Raw genomic sequence first — 23,968 nt, 5'->3', positions numbered from 1 at the left:
ACTATCTGCAAACTGTATAGATAGTATGCTCCAGGTTCCCAACTTTGTGAGCTGACAGCAAGTCTAGGGTGGGCTTTGGTGATGCAGATGTCTATGAGTCATTTCTGCTCCTATAAGTAATCTCTCACCCATATTTCTGTAAGTAACTCCAATAAAACTCATTGGTTCACCAAGTTGGATTTCAGTGGTATCTGTACTTTAGTTTATTGTGGGATCCCTATCTGAGTAAGAAGATGTGTGCACTGTATCTCCCTAGGAGAAGTTTTGTCACATAATAGCCAGCTGTTTTCAAAATTTCAACATCTTATATACAAGTATAAGACACTTCTTGAATGTTCCATGGGCTCCTTAAAGACAACACATGCAAAATGGAACTAACTCACTGCTAAGTTTCTAACGCATGCATTCTATCATATCATGACCATCTCTCTATTTGTCCAAAGCAAAAAAGGCCCAAGAAACTCGCTTCTCTCTCCTTCCTACTACCTCCTAAACAGCCCTGACACACATCTCTTCTGTTTGTACTCACCACCACCTCATTCACAGGGCCCTCATCTCAAGCTACACTTCTAAAGTCGGCCAAGCAATATGACTATCTAGGCTTTTATCACTCTCTATTTTCAAACAATACTAAGGCAGAGTACTCATCCTACACTTTAAAATATCCCTGTATGCACCATCATCTCTGAATAATGTAGTTTTTTTAATATTGACTATCTGAGGCCTTTCATTTATCTGGTTCTTAATAGTTCCTCTGATTTATCTATTTTCTATCCAATCCTGTCTCCATGTAAACCTAAAGTTTTGAAGTAAAACAAGCACCTTTTTTAAACTCTGGGTCATCAAACATATCATTACAACATCTACATTTCCTTAACTACTCATTAAGGAGAGACAAGACAAAGTGTGTTAAACGTATAAATTCACAGTTAACTATTTAGGTTTGAAAGATAGTAGGATTTGGGGGCAATTAGAATAATGAATTCACATTTGTAAAGAACTTGAAGGGATAATCACCCAACTAGCTTACTACAGAAAAACCATCCTTTAACTTGTTAGTCTGTACTATGACTGATGATTAACCTTGTAACAACTTGGATTAGGCTGAGAATCAGCTAGTAAACATTAGTAAAGCACATCATTGGATGTATCTGTGAGGGTTTTTTCAAAGACAAAGAAGGAAAGACCCACTCTGAATACAAGTGGCACCAACCCACAGGGTAGAAGCCTGAACAAGAATACAAGGCAGGAAAAGGAAAAAACAGCTTAGGCCTTTGGCTCCCTGTCAGTCAGGATGGGAGCCTTTGGGGGAATATTATTTTAAGGTGTGTTACTTTTGTTTATGCTGGGGAACATTTGTTTAATGGTATAAAGATATATTGCTTTTGTTTGTGTTATATTTAACTCTGTGAAACTGTGATTCTTTGCCTGCCTAAAACACCTGATGGTCTAATAAAGAACTGAATGGCCAAGAGCGAGGTAGGAGCAAGGACAGGAGGGGCTGGAAGGCAGAGAGAATAAATAGAAAGAGCAACAAGGAAGAGGAGGACATCAGGGGTCTGCCACCCAGCCGCCATGGAGTAAGAGTGAAAGTAAGATACACAGAAGTAAGAAAAGAAAAAAGCCCAGAGGCAAAAAGTAATCAGGATACTTAAGTTAAGAGAAGCTGTCTAGAAATAAACCAAGCTAAGGCTGGACATTCTCACTAAGAATAAGCCTCCATGTGTAATTTATGTGGGAGTTGGGTGGTGGGACCCCGAAAGAGTAAAAAGAGTAACACATCACACAACAGGAGCCACTCTATTCTACCACATCCTCTCAACCCTAATATGTAGAAACTTCTGAATTATGAACCAAAAACAAAAACAACAACAACAAAAAATCCTCCTTCCCTCCCAACTGTTTTCTTAGCTAGTATCTCATAACAAAGAAAAGCCGAGCAAGTTAAATTTCTTCACATCTCAGGCTAATCTACTTCTTCCTCTGGGGAAACCAGTAGCATTTTACATATACACATTTCTCAATAAAGTTTCCGGTTTCCTGATATCACAACATCTATTACATTAGAATTATAATAGCCATGGCTCCCAAATAAGACAAAAAGACACTCAATATTTAAAGAAGTCAAGAGATTATTAATCAGGCAGACCACTTTTACAAATGCTTTCCTTATCCTTGGGGAGAAAAAGCAGGTGGGGTTGGGACAGGGCTAGGAATCAAACCTAGGGCTTCCATGTGCTAGGCAGGCACTCTCCATTGGATTTGTAAAACAGGGCCTCACTTATATAGCCCAAGATGGCCTTGACCCAGGACTGAAAGCACTAATATTACAGATATACACCATCACACTTTTTCAAACAGTTTCTTAATTTGAAATTTTATTTATTTACTTACTTACTTACTTATTTTTGGTTTTCCAAGACGGGGCTTCTCTGTAGCTTTGGAGCCTGTCCTGGAACTAGCTCTTGTAGACCAGGCTGGCCCCAAACTCAGAGATCTGCCTGCTTCTGCCTCCCAAGTGCTGGGATTAAAGGCATGTGCCACCACCACCCGGTTGTATTATTTTAAATTTTGTTGTTGTTATTGTTGTCTCAAATTTAATAGGCTAGGATAAGCTACAGACTATAAATAAGCTACTGACCATAAAAATAAATGAGACATTCTCACTGGAAAAATGAAGTGTCAAGTTAGCATATGTTTATAACTAGGGAGTTAAAGATGCACAATTAATTCTAGAACTCTCATACACAGTACACTTGCTTGTTCAGCACTGTCTTAAGCACTACCCAAATCAAAAGTGCAATTATAGTCAGGTGGTGGTGGTGCATTGCTTTAATCACAACACTTGGAAGATAGAGGCAGAAGATCTCTGTGAGTTTGAGGCCAGTCTGGTCTATAAAGCAAGTTCCAGGACAGCCGAGACCGTTACACAGAGAAATCCTTTCTCATATTTTTGGTTGTGAGCCTAGCCTTTAACGGCTGAGCCATCTCTCCAGCCCAAGAAATCCTTTCTCAAAAACAAAAAAAACAAACAAACAAACAAAAAACGAACAAACAAAAATAAGTGCAATTATAAGTATATTCAATACAAAGACAAGATCTTTAAAAACATAAAACACACAAACTGATACATTCTATCATATGCTAAAATAAATTGATGACCAATGACATAATCCTTTTAAGAGAATTTGTCAAATGACTAAGTTAAAAAATAGAAAAACTTCAAATATTACTAAATATCAAGTGTTTCATTAAAAATAAATAACAAAGTTGTGACTGGGAAGACGTTCAGTGGTTCTTAGTACTTGCTCTTCTTGCAGAGGACCAGATCCGGTCCTAGCACTTATATAGCAACTTGTAACCATCTAAAACTCCAGTTCTTGAGGCTCTAATGTTCTCTTCTGACCACCAAGAGCACCAGGCATACACAATACACATACACACATGCAAACAAAATACTCATACACATAAATAAATTTAAAGAAAAATAACAAAGCTGCTTGGTTTTTTTCTAACTACACAAATATCCATCTACCAAAGAAGATGAGTACTTCTTCACCAAAGATGTTTTATCCTAACAATAAAAAGGTCATGGACCTCCTTTCACAAAAGGAAAAGATAGATGCAATTCCTTTTTAAACCATTCACGGAAAATAAATAAAAAGGCCTAAGGAAATCATTAGAGGACTAGTTTTCTGAGAAGAACGTATTCAAATTAAACATGACAAAGGAACAAGTCCTAGCTATAAAAATTAAAGGTATTTTTCAAAGTCCAAAAATGTCAGGTGTGGTGTGGTGGCATAGACAAGTAGATCTCCATTAGTTCAATGGAGTTTGGTCTACAAAGCAAGTTCCAGGCCAGTTAGGGCTATGTAAAGAGGTGGTTCAAACATCACAAGTCTAAAAATATAAAACGAAAGTTTCAAAATTAAAGTTTTTTTTTTCATTTTAATTCATGGTATTGTCACAACTCCCTCCAAAGTAAATACATTTGGGTAGTTTAATGAATTAAAGAAAATAAGTTTGTTGATATAATACTAGTTAAAATTTAGTATTAAAAAAATGTCATATACCTTTTCTGTGTGAACTTCTTTAATTTCAAGTTGCTCTGTCTCTTTTAGGAGGTTTATTTTGGCATCTTCTAAAGTTTTTATCTCTTCTTTTAATTTTGATGCCTGGTCAAAATCCTGTACAGCAATGCAGTTTTCCAAAGCTTCTTTAGCCTCAATAAGCTTAACTTTTATTTCAGCCATCTAAAAAAAAGATAGAAATTGATCAGACACAAAAATTAACATGAAAATTTGTTACAATATCAAAAAGACTCAGGATTCAAGCAGTCAAATATAAGATGTAATCTGGTAATGATTTGCATACCCTTAGAGTATAACACTTAAAGACTTGATTTGATGAGAATATTTCTGAGCAGTCTAGCAGGAGGCAACAAGGACATCACTAAAGCATATCTTTGATTTAGAAGAGACTTACCTTGAGTTCCTTTTTTCTAGTATCAGATGGATCAACACGAACAGTAACGATGGGTGCACGAATCTCTGAGATAATTTCTGTGACCTGATAGTAATAATTCAAAATACAAATTGTAATCCATGTTTAAACAAGCAAATGATAACAAACAGCTACACTACATCAAATTGTCATCTTGACAAGCAAATGTCATCTTTGAAAGACAGCAGAAGAATTAGATAAAGTCATACATACTCATTTGTTACACAATCCTAAGTAAAGACTGTGCTGGTTCATCTTGTCCACTTGATTGGACTTGGTATCACCTGATAGTCACTGTGGGTGTTTTCAGATACTCCCCAAGATGGTGACTCTTTTCGGTGAACAGCCCAGTAATACAGATGCAATAAAAGATCAACGCTGCCTGCCTGGAACAACTGCCTGTAAAGTGACTGTGCTTGAGAAGAGATAGCCTGCAAAGGTTAATTAATCTACACCGCCAACCTGGCTATATTTGGAATCATTTAGGAGACACCCCTTTGGACATGTCAGTAAGGGTATTTTTGAAGAGGTTTAACTGAGGGAAGACACAATCTAAATGTGGGCCTTACTATCCCACAGTCTAGGGAGCTACACTGAGTAAAAAGCCAAAAAGAAGTAACAACCTAACTGACCATCAGATTCGCCTCTCTGCTTTCTGTGAACAAAATGTGTCTGACCAATTGCCTCATCTTTTTCTCAGCACCATGCCTTCCCCATCAAGACAGACTGTACCATCAAGGAAAAACAAACCCTCCCTCCCTCTCTCCTTTCCCTTCCCCCACTTCCTCCCCATGCTTCTTGACACTTGTATTAGTTACTTATTGCTGGGACAAAAACAACTGAAGGAAGGCACCATCGTTTTGGTTCAGTGTGAAACAGTCTACCACTGAGGGGAGGGAATGGAAAAAAGAGAATGAAGCAGTCACATTGTACTAGCATCAAAAAGCAAAGTGAATGCTGGTTTACACTGTCAGCTCAGAACCTTAGCCCATAAAATGGTGTCATCATGTCTAACCCAATCTAGAAACTGTCTCACAAACATACCTAGATCTGTCATCTAGTTTATTCTAAATCTTGACGAGCTGATATGAGTAACCATTACAACAGGCATTTGGCCATAGCAACAACACAGCAACTAATACAAAGATCGAACAATAAGACTGGAATAATCACCAGGTGGTGGTAGTAGCACAGGCCTTTAATCCCAGCATTTGGGTGTGGTGCTATCTTGTTTGTACAAATAAAGTTTGCCTGAAGATCAGAGAGCAGAGCTAGTCACTAGCTAACCATAGAGTTCTGGAGGTCTGTACAAACAAAGAGGAAGTGATAAAGCGGGAGGAGACTGGAGTTCAGTCTCTTTTCTGTTGAGACGCTAAGTAGGAAAGGTGGCTATGGTTTGGTTCTTCATCTCTCTCATTTCTCAGCATTGACCCTATATCTGACTCTTGGCTTTTATTAACACCAATTAGAACTCATGCTACATTTTGGCACCAAATGTGGGACACAAACACACAAAAGAGTCGCTTGTCTGTGGCTTTGCAGCTGCTCCCACTAGAGTCACCACCCAGATGGCTAGGTTCTTCACTCTTAGTCCCTAAGCATCTAAGCGAGTTTGGGATTTTTGTCATTGCTGTTATTGTAGGCTCTCTGCAACAAACTTCACAGGCACCTGAGTTCCAAATGCCACAGGACTTACCCTACCTAGACTGACTGGCTCTGCCTTCAGGCAGTCACCGCCCCAAGTGCTTCTTCTGGCACAATTCCCTGAGCATTTTTCAAATGTGGTACTATCTTGTTTGTAAAAATAAAGCTTACCTGAAAAATCAGAGGGTAGAGCTAGTCACTAGCTAACAATAGAGGTCTGGAGGTCTGTACAGACAGACAGGAAGTGATATGGTTAACTAGCAGCAAGCTTTATTTATACAAACAAGGTATCACCACACTTGGAGGTACAGGCAAGAGGGTCTCTGTGAGTTTAAGGCCAGCCTGGTATACAGAGCTAGTTCCAGGACAGCTAAGACTACACAAAAAGAAATCCTATCTCAAAATAAATAAATAAAAATAAAAACAAAACAAAAAGCCAAATGAGCAAACAAAAGAACTTAACAGTTTAATCAGATGTATTATTTGACTAAAAAGTAATAATTTAAGTCATATGGATACTAAAGACAAATTATCACTAATGCAGTATTTAAAAAGTAGAAAAACTGAATTATTGTACCCTAAGATTACTCTCTATAATCTAAAATTTTTAACTCCTTCAGTTCTGTGGAAGTTAAATTAAAAAAAAAATTTTTTTCTTCCTTTAGTACACAATAAATAAGCAATAAGCAATAATAATGACTTTCCTTTCAGAGTCACTTGGAATTCACTAGTTCAGAAAAAAGGTGTCTCCCATCTGAATAAGGAAATCCTAGATAACCACTAACTAGGAATGGTATAGGAAGACGGGGAGGGGGAGGGGAGGGAGGCAGGTGAAGGAGGGAGGGAAAGCTAGGGCTGACATGTAAAATAAAAAATAAATTTTTTAATAAAAAATATGAAAAAAAGCTAAAAAAAATATGTAAGGAGAGATCTGGACAAACTAATTTTGAACCAACCAATAAGCAATTGGTTTTTAATAACCAACACAAATGTATTTCTTTTTGCTAACTTTCCCCAAGGGGTTAGACCTCATTTCTGGAACTACTATAGCACATTCAACAGACTTGTGTATCTATCAAACACTTTATGAGCATTACTAAAAGTATACATCAGGTTTTTTACAAAATAAGGTTTTGCAGATGAGTAAAATAGGCTAAAAACTTACCCAACGCTACAAATGAGGAATACATAGCTCAAGTCTTCCTTCAACACACTAGTTCCCAATAATTACAAATAAAACCTCATCCCAATTGTTCCCTCCTCCCAGACCTGCTGCACTGATTCAACAGGCATGCTGAGTAAAGAAGTGCTTTAAACTGTGTAAGAAAAACATACTCTTCTTCCTTTTTGCAACATGTTGGACAACACTAATAAAACAATCAAAGGCAAGGGTGCTAAAGAGAAATTGTGACTCTTGGATGTCACTGATCAAAGTTTCTTAACTATATCAAAAAGAAAAACACTTACAATCTGTATCCTTTTATTATCATCTAAGATGATGTGGAGGAGTATCTCAACAATAAAAGTAACTAAGGAAATTGGGGTTGTAGGCAGTGTAAGAGTCTCCTGCAAAATAGCCAGCAGTCGTTTCCTGTAATCAAAAAGATCTTTTTAAACTACCACTCCGACAAAATACATTATTTATATTTTTAAACATTTTTTCTTTATTTTCTGTGTGCATACGTGGGAGGGCACATGCCTAGAACTGAATGTGGAGATCAGAGAAGAAATTACAGGAATTAGTTTTCCCCTTCTACCCTGAGGGTTCCGAGAATCAAATGAAAATCATCGGGTTTGACAACAAGCACCTTCAACCCCTGGGCCATCTTGCCAACTGAAAATACATTTTCTCTAAACACTTCTCTTTACATCTGTTTTAGTTTTTACTTCTGTTTACAAATATAAGTACAAAACTCCATACATACAAACTTTAGGTTAAAAAAAACCCCTCATATTCTCCAACTGATTTAAAAATACACATATAAATTATATTTTTATACCTTGATCTTAAATTACCAAAAATTGGGGGGTGGAGTGGTGAATAAAATCTTCTAGATAGCACTACTTGTTTTCTCTGCAATAAATATTTTAAACCAAAAACTTGGAAATTACTTACTCTGAGGAATTATACTAGGATTATATACATATATACCCACAGAAACACGCATACATATGCAATCATGTGCCACATAATGATGTTTGAGTAAACATTAGGCCACATACCCAATGGAAGTCCCAGAAAATCATTATGAGTATAAAAACCATTATATATCAAATGCTTAATAACCCTAATAATGCTGTACGTAAAAGCCATTTCTCTAGTAATGCTGGTGTAAACAAACATATACTGCCATACATGTAAGAGTATAGTATATGCAATTATATACAACACATCATACTTAATGTTAAATGACTGCTACTGGTTTATATAATTATCACAGTTATATGGTAATCTTTACCTTTACCATAGCGTATACTCAGCATACTACTACTATGAAAGTTATATTTGCAACAACCGCATACATACTTTGTCATGTTCTAATTATATACCAAAAGACCACAATGAACAATTAACCTATAACATCTAAATTTATATACTACGCTTGTACACCAACAAAATCACCTAACATATTTCTCAGATTAAACCCTGACATTAATTAACTATATGTGTGTAAATACGTTTCAATATACAGAAATGGGAAAGAGAAAATTTTATAGCACTTCTAGATTAGATAGATCTAGTCATACTGTAACAAACTGTATTTAAACGTAGGGATTTAGCCAGGGAGTTAAGAGGGAGTAATAAGCTGCCCAGATGCCCTCTAGACAAGACTTGGCTGTTACACTCATGAGCTCACGGCAGCTGTGGTTATCTGCAGGTGACCTGCAGCCTACACTCCAGTGCAGATGGGGTGAGGGCTCCTTAGACCCTACCACCCCCCAGCTGAGAAGCAACCACAGTAGATAGCTACTAGGGGAGGGAGAATCATTTTTCTTCTGGAGTGCACTTTGTGGAATGCTGCCCATAATGGGGAAGCAGGAGCTCAGAGTAGAAGGAACATGTTGAGAATCAAAAGGAATGGGAAGAGTCTTGAGAGGGATATGAAATTATTCAATAAAAATTATTCTTTAAAAAGCCTGATTAACTTCGAGACCAGCCTGGTCTACAGAGCTAGTTCCAGGACAGGCTCCAAAGCCACAGAGAAACCCTGTCTTGAACCCCCCCCCCCCAAAAAAAAAAAAAAAAAGCCTGATTAACCAGAGGATAGATCATCATCATTTATAGTTACACTAAAATTAAAATCAGAATTATCTTTTAAAAATTAAACCAAGGTAGGTTACTAAATAAATGAAATTAAAAGAAATTAGATCAAATGTTAGTTAACATTTAGACATACCTTCCTCCTTCTTCACTGGTATCCAGAGATTTTATAATTAGAATCAATTGCTGACATATAAATTCTCTTGTCATCAAATTTCCAATGTAGGTAAAATCACCTCTCTGTTCTTCATTAACTACTGGGATGCTCTGGACGTAACTAAAATAAGTAGAATAAAGTAGATATAACTCAGTGGAAGTGCACTTACAAAGCACACAAGGCACTCAAAATAGTGTTGTAATACCACATACCTACAAATAATGATTTTATATACAGGTCAAAAAAAATAAACCCAGAAAACAGTGTGTGTGTGTGTGTGTGTGTATAAAATATGCTCTATTTTCAAAAGGAAACTTACATGTGCATTTAAAACACGTAGAGAAAAAGATTTGAAAAATGCACACTCTAATATTTTGTTAACTCTACAATGATTGATGGGACTGGGGATAAAAGAATAAATTTACCTCTACATTTGAATTTTAAGTATTTTTTAATATAATTTTACAGTGAAGTAGAAATTATATTGTCTTAGTTGGGTGTCTATTATGATAAAACATCATGACAAAAAGCAACTTGGGGAAGAAATGGTTTATTTCCTGTTTCACACTACAGTCCATCACTAAAACAAGTTATGTCAAAAACTCAAACAGGACAGGAACCTAGCAGCAGGAGCTGATGTAGAGGTCATGGAGAAATGCTTGTTCCCCATGCCGTGCTCTGCCTGTTTTCTTATAGAACCAGGACCACCAGCCCAATAATGGTAAGCTATGCCCTTCCAAATCAACCATCAATCAAGAAAATGTACCATCACAGGCCAATCTAGTGGGACCATTACTCCAATTGAGGTTCCCTCTCCCAAAATGCTGAGGTCAAGTTGACATAGAATTAGCCAAGACAGATAATTTAGGAAAATAAAATTTTAAAAGTAAGTTGTTTTATTTAGTGTATTATTAATCAAAAAAGACATTAAACTAAAACTAGCCATATATTACTATCCTATGATTCTGACAGCAATCCATGCACCAAATCTAACCATCATACCTGTTTTTGTACAGCTTACAAAGAACAATGTAGTGGCACTTCACTTGTATTTTAATAAATAAAACTTGTCTGAGGATCAGAAAAGTAAAACCAGCCACCAATTACATACTCCTTTAATCCCAGCAGACACACTAGCTTGCCATAGAAACCAGAAACAGTGGTACACGCTTTTAATCCTAGAACTAGAGAGGATTATAAAATGGGAGGAGACAGCTTGATGACTCAGTCTCGTTCTGAGATTCCTGGAGGCAGGATCACCATTTTCAGACTGAGATAGAGGTAAGAGCCAGTGGCTGGCTATTTTGCTTTTCTGACCTTCAGGCTGAACCCCAATTTCTCTGAGTTTTTATTAATCGTGCTTCAAAATAACTTTTAAGAATTTCATCATGGCCAGGCAATGGTGGCGCACGCCTTTAATCCCAGCACTCGGGAAGCAGAGGCAGGTGGATTTCTGTGAGTTCGAGGCCACAAGAGGTCTACAAGAGCTAGTTCCAGGCCAGGCTCTAAAACTCCAGCAAAACCCTATCTCGGGGGAAAAAAATTCATCATATGTGAATATTAGATAAAATTCAATAAAGAAAAAAAGTTTTATCAGGGAAAGCCACACTAATCAGCTGCTAATGCTGAGTCACTGAGACAGGGATAGTATACACACACATTCAATATACTAACCACACAACAGACTCTAGAGAAACACTCAATGAACACACCCATTTATACCTACTTGAATACAACAGTTTTTTTAAAAACTTTTTTCCAACGATGACTTTAAATAAGAGGGCTATGAGAGGCAGGGCGGTGGTGGCGCACGCCTTTAATCCCAGCACTCGGGAGGCAGAGGCAGGCGGATCTCTGTGAGTTCGAGACCAGCCTGGTCTACAAGAGCTAGTTCCAGGACAGGCTCCAAAACCACAGAGAAACCCTGTCTCGAAAAACCAAAAAAAAAAAAAAAAAGAGGGCTATGAGATCGGCACATCAGCAATGTAAGTACAGTTCAAACCAAAAGAAAAATTTTACCTCAGTAAATACTCTGCATATACTACAGGCTCTGGCAAAATCTGCTCTAAAAACTCTTCACCTTCATCTCCTTTTGATTTCAAATATTCACAAAGGGTGCGCCAGTACAAAGCAAGTTCAGGAGTTAATGTTTCCACTGGAATCAACTTCCTTCATTTAGAAGAGAATAAGAGAGCATTATTTTTACCGGCAGTTGGAAAGCAGAACAAAAATGGGAATAAAGTATAGATTTCCTTCAATAACTAAGTATTTTAATTACAAAGTCAATAAATGACCCATCGAAAAAATTATTAAAAGAAAAAGAAACTTAAGATGCTTCAAATAAGCTTAATGTGACAAGAATGTACATTTGGGGATGTTTTCACAGTAAGTGTAATACAAAAATAAAATTACAAAATGAAAGGGCACAAATGAAGCGGTAATTGACAAAAAGTAATGAGTTCTTGTACCAGAGGGAAAAAAGACATTCATTAAAGAAATGAGGGACAGATAAAAGGTACTGATGAAATCTGAAAGTACAAGGAGGGAAAATCAATTTTAATTGTGGAAGCTGGATTTAAATACTTTATTATATACCTGTCATCATTGTTTTTACAGATTCCGACCAGTTCACTGAGAGGAGTCACTGAGAATAAGGAATTAAGAACAGAGACTGCCACATCAGAAGAATTTTCCACATCTAACCGATGAAGTAACTCCAGGATATTTCCTTCGGTGAAGCGCAGCCAGCCCTGGAGAAGATGCTTCTGCACTGCTTGTCTCACAGCATCTGGGGAGTCATAGCAGACAGGGAACAATGTACACTCTAGACTTCCCCCACTATCCCCGTTTTAACTTTTATTGAGTCAATGTTAACACTGATATTAACAATACAAACAGACTACAGGTAGAACAAAGCATGCTAACAAAAGATGCAGAATTACTAAGTCATGATAATGCCTATTTCAAAATACATATGGGAGTTCAGCAGTAAAAACCTAACTCCTATATAGCCGAATAAAAAATCCTTCATATTGCCTCCTCACTGAATATCAAGCATCAGAATATAAGAAATCTACTACTTCACTTGCTGACTTCTATTATATGAATTCAATTTGCAGTATTGAAATCACAACATACTTTATTAAACAAATTTTATTTGTATCATTTAAGGCAGTGGTTCCCAACCTTCCTAATTCTACAACCCTTTAATACAGTTCTTCATGTTGGGGTGATGCCCAAACATGAAATTATTTTCACTGCTACTTCATAACTGTAATTTTGCTACTGTTACGAATTATAATGTAAAGATTTGTTTTCAGACCCCCAAAGAGGTTGTGACCCTCAGGTTGAGAGTTGCTGACTTAAAAGCATCGTCAGTCCTCTGACAATATTCACAAATTCAAGTTTGCTTTCTTGGTACAGCAAAACTGAGACTAAATGTTTAATGAGAGCCAACCAAGAATGTTTAGAACATCTTTCATAAGGAGATCTTCTAGTTTGACCTATGAGAAGGGCGGGGTATTGACAGGGCTGCTCATTCCTGTTGTTTCTCATGCACAGAACACATTTATGTATTACAGAGAATCACAATAATACTGTTTAAGAAAGACAATAATACTGTCTAAGAAAGACGGGATAGGAAAGATTCTATCAGATTTCTGAAAAAAGCAACCACATAGAATTTAGAATAGTCTTCCCCTCCCTAAAGCAGAGAAGTCTAAAAGAAATGCCTTGTTCCTTCAAAATACCAAGGCCTTTAACCTCAAAATGTTTCATCAAATTTATGGAAATGATAGTTTTATTAACTTCAAGTCTGACTTACAAAAATGTGTATCTTACCTGACCTGTCATTAAGACCTTGTTGAAGAAGCAGTACTCTCTGAGCAATGGACATAGCTCTTATATGAACTTTTTCAGCTAACACCTTAAAAAGGTAAAAGATAGCCATTAATCTCAATACACTTTAGAGATATCTTACTTATGAATACTGTATTATTCAGGAAGTTAATCCATTTAATACAATAATACTCTACCTAAATTACCTATATTCTTCAAAAGTCCTAATTGGAAAAAAAAAATCATTGCTACCAAGACTTTTCCAAAATGCCATACATGCCTTCTGAAGATGTTTAACTTATTTACCTGATAAGCCAGCTTTCTGACAGCCTCCTTTACATCCTTTGTACGCCCCACAATTTTTGGCAAAGTCTTTGCTGATGGTGCAATACAGGATAACACTGCACGTCTAACTTCTGAATTTGAATCATTTTCTATCATAGTAACATATGCTAAAAATAAAGTAATACATTTTAATATTAAAATTGTTCTTTAAGTCATAGATATGTCCACATTCTGATATTTCATTTTTTAAATAACAGAGAGACCATATACTACTCTTATATAGTCACTTTTAGCAAAAAAGGAAAAAAAATTCAATAACTTTCTGAGAATGGAATTAAAATTTAACATACTGTGACTGGAGATTAAAAAGGAAAACAGCCTCAAAAGTCAGGAGATTATTAGAGCAGGCAATTTAAGTTGATATGGTTTTCTATAAGGACCTATTATTTTGATTTATTTTAAACTTTATTATAAAAATGTTACCTCTCCCAAAAATCACACCCCGAAATTAAAAAAGAACCAAACCCAAAGACTATACAACTCAATGAACTTCTATACAGTTAGAATAGTTATTCAGAAGGGAAGTTGTAAAGGTTCACATTTGACTTTACACTTTTAACCTTAATAAGTGGCTGTAATAAATTCATGTGTTTAATATACTTTTACAATTGTTTGAGTGTACTCCTATTTATTTAAAAAAAACTTGACTATACAAGAGTATACCAAATATACTGGCAGTAATCTCATACATGTTTAGTGGAACTTTTGACTGCACCAGAAGTCACACTGAGTGATTGACCTTTACAATCCATTTGTCCAAGTACACGCTACAGTGTTACAAAAATCACTTATAGTAATACTTCTCAAAATGTACCACCAATATTAAGCAACTCATGATGATCACATGATAAATTTATGAAGATGGGTAACAATAACATATACTAGATAACTCATCAAATTTTAAAATGTGATGAAACTAAAGAGGAGATGGTCAATGAGTACTTTCATGCCCCATTACTGAGACTATTAATAAGTAAATCGTTTTTTAGACTATTCCACCTAGTCTAATAAAGTGGGGCCTATAAGCCTATCTCTAAGTATAACTCTACAAAACCCTTTCATTTATGCACCAAAGCCATGTATAAAAATCCTAATACTGGGGGTTTTTGTTTGTTTGGTTAGTTTGGTATGGTTTTTCAAGATATGGTTTCTCTGTGTAGCCATGGCTGTCCTGGAACTCATTCCATAGACTAGTCTAGCCTCAAACTCAGAGATCTGCCTGCCTCAGCGTGCTGGGACTTAAGGGCACGGCACCACCACACCCTGCTTCTAGCACTGTTTTAAAGCAAAGCAATTGCAAACAACTAGAGGGGCCATTAAAATGCAGAATAAACTCCATAAAACATTAAAATAGAGTAGAAAAAAATATATCACGCTAAAACTAGAAATAATTTTGAAGGAAAAAAAGACACAAAAATGTAGTATGGTCCATCAAAATATAGCAGACAAAATTTAACACTGAAACAAACACCAATTGTCTAAAGTTTAGTTTTTCAGGCAAATAGGGCAATTAACCCAAAATTCACTGTAATTATCACCATCTCTGAGAAAGGGATACAACTGGAGTAAGAGCAAGGCAAAATTAAAAGTACTGATAATATGTTCTCATTTTAAATTATTGGGTTGATTCTTCCTTATTCGCTATCCTTAACACATAGAGACATAAATAATGAATAAGTAAAAATTCAATGCTCAGTTAGGGAGATGGATCTATTAGTATGGTACTTGCTGTACAAGCATGAGCCTGATGCTCCATTCCAATCTCCAAACCCATGAAAAACCGGGCATAGTGGCAAGAACCTAGGATCTTAGCACTGGGAACAAGGAGACAGGATTCCTGGGGCTTGGTGGCCAATGAGTCTGAGTAGATGAACTCTAGATGTAATGAGAGATGTTATCTCAAAAAAATAAGGTAGAGAGCAGCTGTAAACGTCTGACTCTAACCTCTGGCTTCCATGTGCTTATACACACCCACACACACATGTATACATGCACACATCAAATCCAAATACTGAAAAATTAACAGTCAACATACTGAAATAAGATTTAGAAAACCATACATACCATCAACTACTGGGCAGTCATCATCCTTGGGATCTTGGAGTCGAGAGAGAGCCAAAACCGCTTGTATTCTCACATTTGGAATCTTATCTTTCAATCTAATAAGCATGGCTTCATTAATTTTATCAAACAGGTCATCATCAATTTGGGCATTTTCTGGCATACTCCCCAGAAGCTTATTAATGAGCTGGCATACTCTAAATCTGACTGCACTGCTGTTTGCTTCATGAGACTACACAAAAACAAAAAGTTATTCCTAGTCACATTCCGTTCTTAAATAGTCAATATAATCTCAAGTTGTCTGGAAAAATATTTGCTATACTAAAAAAAATAAGCATATTCTTCTCTGTAGGAATGTTTTACTTCCAGGCAGAAAAATTTCACAACAAACATGAGAATTTAAACAGGCAGTTAACAACTCAACAACTAGAATTACCCTTTCAGCTTAATGACAGGCAAGATTTCCTATAAAAGACTTATTCTCATACATTTCCTCTACCACTGGTATTTCACTGTGGAAAATGACAAACACCATGGAGAAATTCTCTTCGTTACTTCCCCCAAAGTACTGTTTTCACAGTACCTTTAATAGAAAAGTGAACAGATAATTTAAAATGCCACCATCTTCCTCTTCCTCTTCTTCCTGATCAGACTGGTGAAATGAAGTAACAAACTTGGCAGCGAAGTCGATGACCCTCTCCACAGCAGGCTCGCGTTTATATACCACCAGGGCATATTTAAGGTAATGAACAAACTCCTCCTGAAAAGCTGTTTTATCATCCCCCTGAAAGACGGAAGAAACGGCTCCATGAGCTGCAGTAATGAAGATTCTTTATTCCCCGCCCTACCATTAACACTGCTGAAAGCTTTGGCCTTAGGGCAAACTAAAATCCTTTTTAGGAAATTCTCAATTATCCAAACCAAGAAAAGGGGAAATAAACCTGCCCAAACTTCTCTTCAGCATATAATCTGCACCTCTGAGAAAGTAGAAAGCATAAATTTTGACTGTTTTTCTTTCAAACCTCTTGGATTCTCAATGCTTTTCTTACCATATTAATGCAACACAAACTTTCGGCAAGAATAATTCATTTTATTTAGGCCTTCCTAATATCCAGCAATTTCCTTTTAGTCTAACTTCCACAACCTAGTCCATATCCTTAATCACGTTCGTATTTACTTTTCTCGAACTTCAAAATCGGCCTCAAATTCGCTCACAGCTCCAGTCGATGAACGATTAGCATAACTAGGAAAGGCTGGGTTCTAATATTTGGTGAAATGAATTGGATTTTAAGCTTAGGAGTTGGTTGAAATAACATAGTCGGATTTCTTACGATGAACCAGAAACCCCCAAAGGAAAATAGGACGTCTGAAATTCGCAACCCAGCGTCTCCAAGTCACTGCCAAACTAAGGATAACGGATCGCTCCTCCGGGGCTCCAGGGAAGGGGGTGGAGAAAACTGAAGGAAGACGCCGGGGACGATGCCGGGAGTCGCGAACACTGGCTGGAGACCAGGAGACCTCGGGCAAGCCTCAGAGCACCTGAGCCCGGGTCACCCCGACGCGGGTCGCGCAAATGCAAAAGGCTGAGCGGGGGGTGGGGGGTGGGGGGGGGACGCCGGCGCCGAGGCCAGGCCGCTTACCGCGCTGTACGTGCGGCTCAGCGCCACCACCAGCTTCGCCTGGTTCTGGTGCGGCTGCTGTGCCAGCCGAAAAGCCTCCTTCACAGAAAGCCGCTTCTTCTCCGCCGCCATGGCGCCGCGATGACAAACGCTTACGACCGGTCAGAGAGCCTCCGGGGCGCGGTTACCGCCACAGTTTTGAAACACGTCTCGCGAGAGAGCGAGACCCAGCGTGATTTTCGCGAGGGGCGGGACCCGGAAGCCGAGAGAGACAAGGGACTCTCCGACCCGTCCCCCTTCTGGATTGCCGCTGCTGGTACGCATGCGCCGAGGGGGGTGGCCCGCTGTGAAGATTCGGTGTGGGCGTGGCCGGAAGTGGTGTCGTCGCCAAGGAGCCGAACTGACGCTGGCGTTCAACTTTCGACGCGGAGCTGGTGGCGCCGGTGTAGTCGGCTTGGGGAGAAGACCCGCCGCTGCCTGCGCGGGAATCGGAGCGAAGGGGATATTTGAGGGAGTCGGGGAGGGCGCGCTCGGCGGTCGGGGAAGCCAGGGCTTCCTGAGGTCGATCTGGTCCTGCGGACGCAGTGGGCGGGCGGCGGCCGGGCTGTCTGGGGGTCCTGGAAAAGAAAGGCGGGGTAAAGGTAGTCTGCAGCCGCTCGGAGATGCTCCAGCTTCCCGGGTCTGCTTCACACGCCTGCGTAACAACTCTTACCGACGGAAGAGAACGCAGACTGTGGGAAAAAAAAAAAAAAAAAAAAAAAAAAAACCTTTGGGGTCCTGGCGAAGACACGCACTGGTTATTATATAAGATTATCTCCCAAGGAATGGCTCCGCTGGGGCTTAGGACACACCTCTCCAAAATGGGAAACTTGATTTGGCTCCTCGCCTGGTGACTCCTGTCCTGTGTCCGTTGGTGAAGTGTATCAGGAAGAGGGCTGCCCCAGGCTAACTTCTCACTGGGAGGCTTCATGTTTCTTCGCCAGACTTTTCTTCCCTTTGTATAGTTTGTACCACCAGCATTGTATCTGTGTGTGGAGTTCATGCCTCCATCATCTTGGTCTTTCATGTTCACCCGCAATCCCGTGTCTGGGTTTTGTTTGGTTTTCCTTGCGGTTTGTTTTATATCAACTTAATTCATAATTCAAAGAACTTGCCCTGTACCTCAGCATCCTCTGCGAAGATGGAAGAATGCTCTCCGAACATTCCAAAGCCGCTTGGATGCCTTCCCCTATCAGAAATAACCTGTTAGAATGAAGCTTTTCATTTTTACCTCCCAGATTTTTACCTGTATCCACATGAGTAAATGTTGGAATGAATGAATGAATGTTTTCAATGGTTTTCGTTTTAACCATCTATAAATATCCATAAATGCAACTGGCTTTTTAAAACCCCTTCTGTTTTAGAACTTTATTCATATATGCTAATACTATCAAAATTTATTGACCCCTTTCATGTGACAGACACCATTCTAAGCGCTTTACTTTATTGAATCCTTTATTTATATCTCCTTTTAGGATGAGTAAGTTGAGACACAGACAGGGTGCCCGAGATTTCTTCCTAGGAGTGTGCCATAATTATCCTCCTGTTCCATTCCTAGTTTCTGAAAAATGATAGGTACACAATTTGCTGGCTAAAGTGATAGCTATGGTGGTGTTAGGTACCTGGAATGAAATCATCACCATGTCCAGCTGGAGAAAAATACCCCAGGTTAATCACTGGGATCAAAAACAAGCTAAGAATGTGCATTCTGAGGAGGAAAGATGGGGAACGAATGCCTGGATGCTACTGCTTAAAATCACTAGCCATATAATCAGTATACATTATTAAAAAAAGATAACGCGCTTTTTTTTTTTGTCTTACTAAGACTTTGCATCTCTGGGTGTTATTTTGCACAAGTCCTACTTCAGATGCTTAGTAGACTCATGTGACTGGTGAACATACAAAACCTTGTTCACTTTGGGGATCACTAGAGAAGCTGGGGAGATAGGTCAGTGGGTAAAGTGCTTGCTGTACAGCATGAGAAACTGAACTCACATGCCCAGCACCCACATAAAAATCAGATGTGCCCATCTGTAACCCCAGCACTTGTGGGTGCGAGAGACAGTGGATCCCAGGACTTCACTGGCCAGCCAGTCTGCCAAAATAAGCAGCTTCAGATTCACTGAGAGCCTGCCTCAAAGAAAATAAGACATAATCAGTGAAAGCACCCACTGTTTACGTCTCTGGCCTAAACATGCATGTGCCACACACAAAATAAATAAAATTTTAAATAAATGCTAATAAAATGACAGTCTGTGTGTATCATTTGTTTTTAACGTAAAATAAGCTGGCAAACTAAAACATAGAACATACCAGTATTTTATGACAATTTGTGTCCTTTAAATGTCTCTGTGTTGTAGATACTTGCTGCCTTTATTGCTTTGTTGACAAAAATGTCCTACGAAGCATCTTTACAATATTTTATCTGGCTATTATCACCATCAGTGAAATAAAGTGAGTCTGGCCACTAGAGGTCAGTATGACTGTTTTGATTTGAGTCGTGGGTTTTAGTATGGGTTTGGTACTTATTCAGCATTATAATGAGAACTTTTCCAATATGCTTTATTCAATTAAAACAATATAATCTGACATAGGTCTTGACTCTTTTATTCTGTGAGAAAAGAACAAATACGTGTAGGAATGTCATGTCTTTGACAAACTTTAGATAACAAAAACTAAGTAATAACATGTTAGTTGTAAGGTTATGTTGAATTCTGAATTTTAGATCAGTCATTTTTGAAAACTAAATTATGTGTGAAAATGTTTAGAATAGATGAGGATAATTTGTTTTGATACAGAAATATATACAGGAACTATAAGAAAAATAGCAGAGGGATCACTTGTATGTGTAGAATTTATGTCTTTTAATACACCTCTTTTGTTGCGTATTCCAAAGGGGGGTTGAGTTAGCCTTTTGAAAAGTACTTTGAGAAATCTTACAGATGCAGTCTATTCGAGATGAAAACAAAATTATAAAAGGACAGGGCAATTTAAAGGCAGCCCCTCCTATCTCACTAAAAGGCAGACTTAAGGTAAATAACAAAGTATTCTTTTCAGAATGAAGTAGATACTGTAACTAGGTTTGAGAGCATCTTTGTGTCTGTTGCTTAAAAGTGAAGTATAGAATTTTGCCTGTTTTGCTCTGGTGGCAAGTGCTCCCTTTACTCTTCTGGTCACAGAAAATCGGTGTCTTTAGATACTAGGTACTCGTTTATTCTGCCTGAGAGCATGTCTTTTTAGATACATGTTACTCATTGGTTCCTCTGTCCATTACATGTTAGGGTTTTGCCTTAAATTGTCACTTTTTCTGCTTACATGCTATTTTGTTCCAGATCAGTGGTTCACCTTCCTATCGCTGTGACCCTTTACTACAGTTCCTCATGTTTGGTGACCACTCCTCCAGCCATAAAATTATTTTCATTTCTACTTCATAACTGTAATTTTGCTACTGTTATGAATCATAGGGTAAATATTTTGAGAGATAAGGTTTAAAGGAGTTGCTACCCACAGGTTGAGAACCACTGTTCTGATGGGCCCCCAAATTTCATCTCCTGATCATTTAACAGAATCAAAATGTGAGTGTTGTAAATAAAGCCAAAAGAATGTTTAAAGACTACAGAGTAAATCAGAGGCCCTTTGGAAAACGGATGCCTTCTCAACCTAATGATATCCCTGACAAGCTAAAATGCTACCTGCTACTCAACGACTCAAGATATTGTCATCCAGCTAAAGGAAAGGTAGTGTTTGAGCATGCCCTCTCAGAAAATACTCTTAGTGGGGAGATTGAATTAGCTGAAACAATTATACAAAGAATTGATATCTTCACCCGACACCTTTTAAGAGTTCTTGTATCTTATGTTTGCGAGTGGGAAGGTGGGAAATGTGAATTCAACCCTAGCCTACCCTACTCCAAGCCTAATAAAGGTACTTCCAAATACTTCATGAACACTCTGAATTTTAGGCCTCCACCAGACTACACCAGGCTAATTTGGCCTGTAATATCATACCCAAGATTTAAACAGACTTCCGTAAGGGATATTTTTCTTAAATCTTACTATCAAGAACTTTTTCAAGAACAAATAAACAAATTCAGATTATGGAGAGAACCAACTTTCACCAGAACTCGTGTTTTCAGTATTAATTGCAAAATGGTTAAAATACTTTTCCTGTATTAATTTCCCAGAACAGAAGTTTATGTTTGCATCCATTGCAACCATTTCAGAAATCCTCTAATCTTAAAAATACTTCCTACAAAACTATCCAGATCTGAAATTAAAAGTTTTATTAGCAGTATGGTTTTTTAAGTAGATAAGCTTTCAATCTTTGTTTTTCTTTTTTCTTTCTTTTGGCTGAATAAAGATAGTATATTTGTCTGCTATGTTTGTTTGAGCCAAAACAGGTATCATAAAGAAAATGCGTAGGACTGTTAAATCCTTTTGCATACCATAAAATAGTAAAATTTGCCTGGCAGTGGTGGTGCACGCCTTTAATCACAGCACTCGGGAGGCAGAGGAAGGCGGATCTCTGTGAGTTCGAGGCCAGCCTGGTCTACAAGAGCTAGTTCCAGGATAGGAACCAAAAAGCTATGGAGAAACCCTGTCTTGAAAAATCCAAAAAAAAAATAGTAAAATTTATGTATAATCCTGGATCATACATAAATCATCTAAATGGATCATCTAAATGGAATCAGAAAGCAGGTTATTAAAAATATATATCTTCATTTGGTTTTGTTTTTTATATAATCTATAATTGAGTACAAAAATAAAAATTGAAATGATAATAAAATCATAATTCTGTAAAATGTAGCAAGTTTTAGGAGCGTAAAGACTGCTGAACCAGATATGTCCTATCTTCAGGATAAAGAGGTGTATTTTAGGAAGAGAGAAGAAAAAGTCTCATTCCATCGGAACCCAAATTTGAAAGCATGTTTGTTTCTTAATTTTAATTCAAGATGTGAAAAATGAAAGGCTTAAGATGTTGCTTATTCTTGTGTGCTGGGGCTTTGGGGTAATGGAATGAATTTGCCACTCTCGCGTTCCCCGTATGAGGGCTTCTGATTAAATGTATTCACTACAAGTAGGATAAAAGAAAATAATAACATATTTAAAGTATATAGATATATATACATATATATGAATATAGTTCTTGAAGTAAACTAATAGGATTTCTTAACTATGTGACATTAATAAATTTCAAAAGTTATATCTTTCTTAATGATATTAAGCATGTTTTGTTAAGTTGTCCATATACCTTGAATTATAGACATCCATAATCATGTCTTATTCTCATCTTTTTCCTAAGAAAAGTAAAAAAGCCATACTCTGGAGGAAGACAAATGATAGTGACCTGGACCAACAGGTTGCTCTCTAGTGATTAAGTTCATGGGAAAGAGAAGCGGGAATAAGAAATAATAAAGAAAATGGGGAAGTTTGGAATCAGGGGTTCTTCCACAAGTTCATACAAGCGAGTTTCTTGAGAAATTCAACACCGTGTACACTGTATGCGGGAGGGGGCGAGGGGGGGGGAATGGGATACATTCAACAGGAAGCTAATCAAGCAAAATTGTGTAAAGAGAACACAGTATCAAGTCCATCGCAGACAGACCAAGCATCAGGGGCCTTGGAACTGATAACTCCAGTCTTTACAGGAGGAAAAGTTAGGTTCCCAGGAACTGAAACCTTACTTCCTTAGAGTTTCTAGACCTGGCACCAGACCAGACCCTGCCAAGTCTGCCCCTGGGCAAGGACACAGAAATAATGTTCCCTTTGTTCTTTCATTGGGTATTATGAGAGCCTTGGGTTGGCCTGGCTCTCAACAGATAGGTACAATCCAGGGGAATTTCCTAACATGACTCCTATCATGGACATACCTAAAATTTTCCCTGTAATGAAAATAATGTTTCAGTATTAGAGAAGAGCTAAAGCATTGAAGGCCTTGTGCTGTTTTCATACCAATGCATGAAAAATAAAATGACATTCTGCTTTTGACATTAGTATTAGCACAGTGCCTTCTCTTAGAAATTGAGTTATCTGGCCTCTTTCAGGACTTGGCTCCAAGATGACCAAAAAAAGGAGAAACAACGGTCGTGCCGAAAAGGGCCGCGGCCATGTGCAGCCAATTCGCTGCACTAACTGCTGTGTGCCCAAGGACAAGGCCATTGAGAAGTTCGTCATTTGGAATATCGTAGAGGCGGCTGCTGTCAGAGACATACCCGAAGCGAGTGTCTTCGCCGCTTATGTGCTCCCCAAACTCTATGTCAAGCTGCATTGCTGTGTGAGCTGTGCTATACATAGCAAGGTAGTCAGGAATCGATCTCGGGAAGCTCGGAAGGACCGAACGCCCCCACCACGATTTAGACCTGCTGGTGCTGCACCACGACCTCCACCAAAGCCCATGTAAAGTGGCTTCATAAAGATAGAAGAGAACACCTTGGAAAAATAAAATGGAACTTAAACTTAAGAAAGAAAGAAAGAAAGAAAGAAAGAAAGAAAGAAAGAAAGA

General features: G+C 38.0%; 2 protein-coding genes across 2 annotated transcripts in view; one reads left to right on the top strand and one right to left on the bottom strand.

Annotated features, from left to right (window-relative positions):
- Window positions 1–17,667, bottom strand: part of Ncapg (non-SMC condensin I complex subunit G) — a 32,196-nt gene extending 14,529 nt beyond the window's left edge. The window contains exons 1-11 of the mRNA XM_050149587.1: window positions 17,450–17,667; window positions 16,393–16,593; window positions 15,813–16,041; window positions 13,710–13,855; window positions 13,407–13,491; window positions 12,162–12,354; window positions 11,586–11,735; window positions 9,546–9,686; window positions 7,615–7,738; window positions 4,486–4,569; window positions 4,074–4,253 (exon numbers count right to left, since the gene is read on the bottom strand). Coding sequence (XP_050005544.1) covers window positions 4,074–4,253; window positions 4,486–4,569; window positions 7,615–7,738; window positions 9,546–9,686; window positions 11,586–11,735; window positions 12,162–12,354; window positions 13,407–13,491; window positions 13,710–13,855; window positions 15,813–16,041; window positions 16,393–16,593; window positions 17,450–17,560 — 1,644 coding nt within the window. The 5' untranslated portion in view covers window positions 17,561–17,667. The remainder of the gene's footprint in view (window positions 1–4,073; window positions 4,254–4,485; window positions 4,570–7,614; window positions 7,739–9,545; window positions 9,687–11,585; window positions 11,736–12,161; window positions 12,355–13,406; window positions 13,492–13,709; window positions 13,856–15,812; window positions 16,042–16,392; window positions 16,594–17,449) is intronic.
- Window positions 17,668–23,524: 5,857 nt separating this feature from the next.
- LOC126506581 (40S ribosomal protein S26-like) lies at window positions 23,525–23,904 on the top strand. Its single transcript, XM_050150265.1, has one exon. It carries the CDS (start codon window positions 23,525–23,527, stop codon window positions 23,864–23,866), a length of 342 nt encoding a protein of 113 aa, XP_050006222.1. The 3' UTR covers window positions 23,867–23,904.
- The last annotated feature ends 64 nt before the right edge of the window (window positions 23,905–23,968 follow it).

Source organism: Alexandromys fortis, unplaced genomic scaffold (assembly GCF_014885135.2).
Source record: "Alexandromys fortis isolate MF-2015 unplaced genomic scaffold, M_Fortis_MF-2015_v1.1 scaffold_0, whole genome shotgun sequence".
Lineage (NCBI taxonomy): Eukaryota > Metazoa > Chordata > Mammalia > Rodentia > Cricetidae > Alexandromys > Alexandromys fortis.
Note: the sequence above shows the minus strand (reverse complement) of the source record. Positions and strands in the feature narration are given on the sequence as shown.

Bases quoted from the DNA above. Each gene is read 5' to 3' on its own strand.
- LOC126506581 (XM_050150265.1), top strand. From the start codon at position 23,525: ATGACCAAAAAAAGGAGAAACAACGGTCGTGCCGAAAAGGGCCGCGGC.